Genomic DNA, 8,425 nt, shown 5'->3' on the forward strand with positions numbered 1-8,425 from the left:
ACCAACCGACCGACCGACCGACCAATCGCTTGTCTGTTGAAGGTTTTTATTTTCGTTTTATTGGCTATTGTTTTGGTCATTTTGTTTTCATTATTGTTGTTGTTGCAGCATTTTAAAATGTAATTGAATTACCAACTAAAAATTACAATTGGCTTTTGTTGTACAAAAATCTCTCCATGTAAATACATTGAATGGCTTTTTTGAACAATCTCCAATTTCCCCCATCGTATGTGAATGTTTAATGTACATAAATGCATGATTTATGGCAATTTTAATTAATCATTTAATTCAGCACTTTACATGAAATTTAATAATTAATATAAATACATAGAACTGAATTACTAACGTACACATTTTGTTTATCAAACCCCTTCCTTTGTCTCTTCCTCTTAATCTCACTTTCACTTCTTCTCTCCCCCTCTCTCTCTCTCATGTTTTCCTCTCCATACTACTCCCCAATGCACAATTTAATAACTGCGACAATTGGATGGATAACTAAACTAAAGGTAATCGACGCATGTCCGAGCGGGATCTAACTCGCATGGGTGGCGCCGAATCAACAAAATCTCTCGGCGGCATCGGTGGCCATGCCACCGCACATAGCCTAAGTCTCAGCCAGCACTTGAACAACAGTCACAGCATCAGCAACAGTAATAGTAGCATCCTTAATCCCTTAGCTGCACACCTGCCCAATAGCAAATCGGTGCCGGCTTTGCATCATCATACGGGATCTGGTACCATATGTAAGTGAACTGCACACTCCTCTTCCTCAAATCGTACTCCCACAAATTACCATATATGTACACGCATTCAACTCAATCTAATCGATAGTTAAGCCAGTCTCTCTAATTGAATCTTTTTCTCATTCTCCTCCCTTACACAGCTTTGGCCAATTCCAAATCACGCAGCACGCACAGTTTACATAACAACACATCAGCAGGAGGAGCAGCGGCAGCAACTGGAACAACAATGGGCATAGGAGGCGTTGGAGTAGGAGGTCAGCCAAATGGCAATGGCCACAACATGGCAAATGGAATGGGAAATGGTTTGGGGAATGCAAATGGCAATGGCAATGGCAACGAACAAGGCTTCTATCAAAATTTGAGCGTGTACCGTGCACAAAATCAAAGCCAACCGATGCTAAACGAAAGGTATGTACAAACACACATATTTATGCATGCATGTGACCAGTGTCAGCCACAGTCAGTAAGATGTGTGTGGGTTAGGGGGTTGGGGGGTGGTTGCCATTGTTTGTGGTTTACTGTGGTCAAGGTATGACCGTTTAATATTTCAGTTGCAGTTTCGCTGACCATTGTAAAACGTTTATGTTTTCAAATGATTTGGCATGTTTTCTGTGGACATGTCAAAATCAGACATCGTTTAAATACATCAACTTTTTTAGAGATACAAATTGATTTTACCAATACTGAATGACTTTTATTTCATTTATTATTTACCAAAGCTCGCAAATAATAGTTAAACTTTTTTATTAGAGTTTAATATGAGAGCAGATGCGAAATAAGTAAGAATATTCAATCTTACTCAAAGCAAGAGATTAATTTCATATTTAATAGATTTTATTTATAAATAAGGGCAAAATATGGGCGTAAACTCATCTCAATAGTCTAGGAGATTTTAGAAGTTAACTAAATTGCACTTTTTCTTTATAATAATAGCCCATTGAAAAGTGTAAAACGTTTCAAGTTTGAATTTTCTAAAATTCTTAGATTTCTGTGATAAATCTTTCTTAATTCGCATTCAAATATACATTTTTAGAAATATACTAAACCTTTTAGTCAATATTCTGTATAGTTTCTGTCTGAAATCAAATGCAGTATTTGTTAGATTTGGGATTAGACTACTTAGATCTCTGCTGACTAGCGTCCTCTGGTCCTAAGTGTGTGGGCATATATCAATCACAGATTTTCCCACGCAAGTAGCCAAATCGGTAAATTATTCAGTGATTCCACATATGTATGTACATATGTATCTAAGTCAGGTGTATCTACAATCCTCTTGTGAAATCTTCAAGGCATTTAAATAATTGATGTTGTGTTTCAATGTGTGTGTGTTTCTCTGTCGGTGTGTGTGTGTCTGTGTGTGCTAAATTGTTGTATTTCTTACATGTCCTGTGTGTAATTCTAGGATGACATTGCATTTAAAGAAATTACTTTATGGTTGTATACCCATTAAAAGTGAATATCAACAAGTAGAAATGAGCCATGTACGTGAGTAATTACAACATGCGTATTCTCTGTTAATGTTAATAATAATTGGAACCACCACCACCTTCAGACACCCTACATATACACACACATACACACACAGACTCTGTTCAGCAATCTTCACCAAAAAGGCACTGGACTTATTATATATAATTATGCCAGATTGAAAGCCTCTTTTAATAATCGTTTTATTTCGTTTTCACAGACCGCCCATGTCCTCAAATGCCGCCATGAGCAATTACAATGGCAATTCCCCGCTTGTCGCCGCCGGCACACTGTCACCTCAACAACATCAGCCTACGCCGTACCAGCAACAACTTGGTAATCTGCCACCCAGTCGTCCAGTTTCCGCTTACTATCATAGTCAACAAACAGCCCAGCAGCAGCTTCAACAACAACAACAACAGCAGCAGCAACAACAACATGCCCTGCAGCAGCAACAATTTGCACATAGCAGCAGCAATTTGAATGGCCAACAGCAGCAACAACAGCTCACCTTAAACAATCGTGGCAAAAGCCAGCCAAATTTTCAACATACTTTACGCATGCAGCAAATGATGGCTCCTTCAATGCCAAACATAAGCCATATGTATCAGCAGCAGCAGCAACAACAACAACAACATCATCCTTTGCATCAACAACAACAGGGGCAACAACAGCAACTGCCTCCCATGAGCAGTAGCCAAAGTATGCAAAATGTCAATGACTTTGCCGGAGGCTATCCAAATGGCGTACTCGAATATCATCAAGCCCGACGCAGTCAGCTCCATGAACCGCAGCCAGCAACACTGTATGAACAACAGCAACCTTCACCCAATTTCATCACATTGCCACCGAAACCGCTGGGTGGAGCACTTCAGTCGCCGAATAAACCGAGTGCTTTGCCACCCTCAACTGCCCCGAAGCCGCAACAGCAACAGCAGCAGAGATTATCCCATCATGTGATGGGTGAGGATAAGCCACCATTACCACCAACTGCCACACATCCCTTGTACAAGGCCACCCAGCAGATAGCGCCCGGCATGAATTATGTGGCCAGCACTTTGGATCCACCCAAGGGAAGTTATGTGCCTGGAGGTAATCCACTGCAGGCGAATCGTCCATCCCAGCATACTGGCAGCAATCCATGGGAACGTGAGGAGCGTGAAAAGGATTTGGAAATGCGACGAGAGCACATACGTCAGTGGCGAGAACAGCAAATTAATGAATTGAGTCAATTGATTTCACGCTCTCCTCAACAAGAAGAGCAACTGAAGACCTTGATTCTGGAACGTGACTTTGAGCGGCGGGCGCAGGAACTGCAGGAGCAAGAGGATCAGGATCAAGAGCAGCAATACGACAAGGAGAATAATGTGCAAGAGTTGATACGTTTGGCACATGGACAACAGCAACAGCTTTCGAGTGCCATACAAACACCACTGACCACATATCGCCAGACGGAAATTAAGCTAGCTGAGATTACTGAGTCGAGTAACGGATCTGGAGCAGGAGCCGGATCAGTGCCAATGGCAGAGATGTCACAACCACCACCACCGCCACCAGTTTCGCAGCAAACTCAACCCAAGAGCATACTCAAGCATAATCGTTATTCCGAGGGAGGAGCTGGTGGCCTAGGCGGCACCACTGCCCCCTCATCGCCCTCCAAGTCGCAAAAGTCAGCAAGTTTTGCCGATGAACGTCACTTGCATACCGAGCATCCCATATCCAGTTTGGCCAAGGAAATGACTCATCTCTCCATGTTGGATAAGGATAACAATAATGAGCAATTGGATTCTGCTACAGTCCCTCCACCACCGCCGCCAGAACGTAATAGTTCGTATCTGATAATGTCACAGCAAAAACTGAGAGGTGGAACTGGTAATACTTCATCCACAACCAACACAACCACGTCCACATCCATGGGTCTTTTAAAGACGGCAAGCAATAATCTGGAGATTAAAAAGGCTTCTCTATTGAATACCCAGAATAATAATAATCATAATTTAACCAACAACAACAATAATAATAACACAATGCAGGCATCTCCAATCAGTGCCATGGAATTGAATGCTGCCTATGTATCGGCCAGCAGTGGAATGATTCAGGGACTGGGTTTGGGATTGGGGGGAACACCACCACCCCCTTTGCCACCTCAAATGCAGAGGGACAACAAAAGAGTGAGCTTCCATGACGAGGATAACACTGCCCAGCAACAGCAACAGCAGCAGCAACAACAATATATGATTGATAACTATGGATTGGAGCACTTGGATTTGGATACCATTAGGGAAGATTCCAGTGTAAGTAAGAGTTGCTTATTTTATTAGAGCAAAAGTTATAATGATTTAATTTTACCTGCAGTATAATATTGATGCCTCCATGCTGCCTTCAATGCCATCGACACCAGATGTAGCCCTCTGGAATACCACAGTGCAATCCACTCCTGGAGTTATTGGTGCCCAAGAGGTCTATAGGTAAGTGAACCGAAATCATCTAAATATCATTCGTTATATCATTTCCATAATTTCCACAGAGATCCACGTCAAAGGCGTTTGGCGGAGAAGCAGCAACAGCAGCAACAACAACGAGCTGGTGATGGTGTGCCCGAGAAGTTGTCATTCAAGGAGAAGATGAAAATGTTTGCTCTGGAATCTGGCGAAGATAATACGCCCAAGGATAAATTGAAAATATCCCGGGCCCAGCGAGATATTGATGCCGTGCACTGAACGTAAAGCGAGTCACCACATCCATTTGCTGTCATGTACATAACCGATAACCGAAACCTTCATTCACTTCAATATTTTTGAAAGGGGCCAAGTTAAAACCACAACCCTATAAATATACAAAATACATCAATTTATATATATATACATATAGAATTGGAAATCCTAACGAATTTTGCTAAGCACTTATAGTTACATATAAATGGCGTTACATTAGCAACCACTAAAAACAACAAGAACAACAAACAAACAAAACAAAACAAAACAAAAGAAAAGAAAAATTGTTAAATGAATTCAATTAGCGAAAAGAAGAATCAAATTATAACATATACATATATCTATGATTAAGTGAAATACAATACTATAACGACAGCCTAGACAAGGGCAACGAACGAGTTGGGCGAGCCACATTTGTAAAGCGTTTTAAACAAAGTACATACATAAATCGATATATATATATATATATTTACCTGGGAATTGTGCGGAACAAGAATATCTATGAATTAGATATATAATATTAGTTACTCTTACAATTAGAAAATTACCAAGCCACAATATCAGCAACAGAAACAACAACAAATGAACTTAACCAACAACAAAACAAATGGTCCAATTATTCAATTATTGAAATCTATATAGATATATACATACATATATATATATATATAATATATAAACACACACAAAACACAAACAAGAAAAAACGAAAATATTGAAAATATTCACATACAAACATATATTTTTAATTAAACAAAAACTACAAAATAATAAATTTTCGTATAACCTTTTTAAATTCAAATGAGGGAAAAAAAAACAGAAACAAATGTTAATTATGCATAGACCTAATTGAAAAGTACCAATTTATATCAAATAGGATTTCACTACCGAACCTAATGGCTTTAAAAACAAAATAAAATACATATATATATACCTACATATTAAGTAAACAAATATGGTATATTGTATTGATTTCTTTGTTATATGAAATTTTATTCGAAATCACAAAACCCACAAAGATTACCAAAATTTATTTTTGTGCATTCCAAGTATTTCAAATATATCTATATATTATATACATATACATACATCTATGATCATCGTCAATGATGATGATGAAGAGCCCTAAATTATATAATACATAAGAAGCGATTTATTTTTACAAATGCAAAATATAACAATTACAATGGGAAATGTATGAAAAAATGTTCTGTAAAAACGAATGAAAAAAAAAGAAACGAAGAGGAAAAATTTATGTATATCTTTTAATTCAACTTTAAGTGACTTTAGTTTAAACAAAAATAAATCTATATATATATATATCAAAAATGGCAACAAAACGAGCAACATATTGTGTGCATAAATTATGCAAATTAAAAAAGTTAATTATATTAAAAAAACAAAAACTTTTAAATTTTATTTTCATTTTTATCAAATGGTTAAAATAAGGTAATATTTAAAGTCCTCTGATTTAATTCTGTCTTTGTATTGCAGAAGTATTTTTTAATTACCTCTGACTTGGTAAATCTAAGGTCCTATTAGGAATTGTTGACTTGCTACTATAAACTTATAAATCTTGATTTTATGAAGTTCTCATTTAGACTATTCTCATTAATCTTGAAAATTCATTTTTTTTACAATTTTTGCACCTAACATTAATTTTGTTAAAATTTTTCAAATTCGCATGAATTGCGCATTTATTTTTAAATTTACTTTTTTAAATCGATTAGAAACTATCCAAAATACAGTCTAAAAAAGAAAGCAAATTGACCAAAAAAGTATGTCTAAAATATTCTAAAAAACACCTTTACCAGGCGATTCTATGAATTCATTTACTTTCAGATTGAAAAGTTATCCTCCAATTTGCATTAAGACTCCGAAAAGTACTGCATTTTTTAACTGAATATCTAACAGGTAACATTTATTTGGGATAGCGCAAAGAAAAGTAGTTGACCTTAGCAAATAATAGGCAATAAATATTTATATTGCCTACTTTTTGGGGCCATGATCAGCATTATAAATATGCTTCAAAAAAGTCTCTTCTTCTTGTTCCCTATCATTTGAATACACCAAAATTTTAAATAACACCGAGTAAGGTTTAGTTTTATACAGTTTTTTTGGTCACGTGGATTTTAAAATATATTATTCATAAAAAATTTTATTATTAGAAGTTTAACTGACCAAAAAAAAAAAAAGATTTTCTAAAATTTATTTTGAATCTCAAGGTCTTAAGGTAAGGTAAATGATTTAAGGCCATTCATCATCACTAGAGCCCTTTGCGATCAGCTGTTTTTTGTGAGAACACTTAGCATCATTTGTGGCGCACAATTCAAAATTGTAATTTTTGCAGAGAACAGTCATGCGCAGCAGTTGGAAGTGTTCTCAGTCAGCAACAGGTTTTTTGCGAATCAAAAGTATTGAGGGTTTCGCTTTTTTGTTGCGGGGTTCGGGGCTCAAGCTGCTCGTTTAATATTGACCTACCCAAAATAAATTTTTCATGAGGCAGGCAAAGAGCACGTCAACCAACTGTCAAGCCACTGAGGGTGGTAAAGGAACTTAAAAAACGTAAAAAAAAAACTTTAAACAGGGCAAATTAAAACTTTTGCATTAAAGCAAAAAAACAAAAAAAAATAATATAAACGTGAAAATAAGTTTAAATATTTAAAGATTGCAAATATTTGTTCAACTGATCAAGTTTAGTCCTTAAAGAGGTACAATGTATTTTTTTTTTTTTTTTGGGCAAAAGAATCTGAAGCATTTACCAAAATCAGCCCCCGGCCCTTCAGATCTTGATACAGATTTCCATTTTCATTTTACAAGCTACTTAAAATCGCGCGTTGATTCCAAAAAGTTGGCCCTATCAAGTTTCATGACCGCCAACGTTTCCCGCAACGTAATTTAAAAGTCAAAGGGCAAACTTTAACCACACACAGGAACAACCAGAAAAGCGAAGCGGTGGAAGTCAAATTGAGCCTATACAATGTGACCGGTTTGGGCATGGAGGAGGATGTGGCACGAGGAGTGGTATGTACATTTGGTATTTCGCTGTGCATAGTTTCAAGTCAAAATGTATTTTTCAACAGTGTCGGGCATATAAATTATTAAAATCAGAAAATTTCTTTGATATCTTTGGGCAGCCAAAGGGATTTGTAACTTAGAGGCTGAGATGTAAGAAACTCTTAAAGATTTTTGTTGACACAAGTCGCTGGATAAATTTGTACTTTTTTTTAATACTTTGTGGTCAGTGAGTAAACGGGAGTATTGAAATTGTTAAGCTGTATGCAACAGGCAAAGTGAATCATTTTAGGCTTTCATTCTAATTGAATCAACAAAACAAAAAATGTCAAAACTCTTTAAAAGTAAATATCTTTAAAATTATGTTCTTATTTATTTTTCAAATTAAAGTTTTTAAAATAATATAATTTTGTTTATATAAAAAGTTTACTTTTTGGCTTACTTCATATTCTATTGATCCTAACTTGGCTTATATTGTTTAAGACT

General features: G+C 36.4%; 1 protein-coding gene across 4 annotated transcripts in view; it reads left to right on the top strand.

Moving 5' to 3' along the window:
- LOC6650356 (afadin) overlaps positions 1-5,376 on the top strand; it is a 50,249-nt gene extending 44,873 nt beyond the window's left edge. For 2 of the 4 annotated variants that reach the window (XM_023180494.2, XM_002073743.4), the window contains 5 exons: positions 507-743; positions 884-1,151; positions 2,431-4,504; positions 4,566-4,678; positions 4,738-5,376. In XM_023180494.2, the coding sequence (XP_023036262.1) occupies positions 507-743; positions 884-1,151; positions 2,431-4,504; positions 4,566-4,678; positions 4,738-4,930 (2,885 nt within the window). In that variant the 3' untranslated portion in view covers positions 4,931-5,376. Of the gene's footprint in view, positions 1-506; positions 744-883; positions 1,152-2,430; positions 4,505-4,565; positions 4,679-4,737 lie in introns of those variants that run through there. The other 2 variants (XM_023180495.2, XM_023180496.2) reach the window with 2 other exon arrangements.
- The last annotated feature ends 3,049 nt before the right edge of the window (positions 5,377-8,425 follow it).

This window comes from Drosophila willistoni, chromosome 3R (assembly GCF_018902025.1).
Source record: "Drosophila willistoni isolate 14030-0811.24 chromosome 3R, UCI_dwil_1.1, whole genome shotgun sequence".
Lineage (NCBI taxonomy): Eukaryota > Metazoa > Arthropoda > Insecta > Diptera > Drosophilidae > Drosophila > Drosophila willistoni.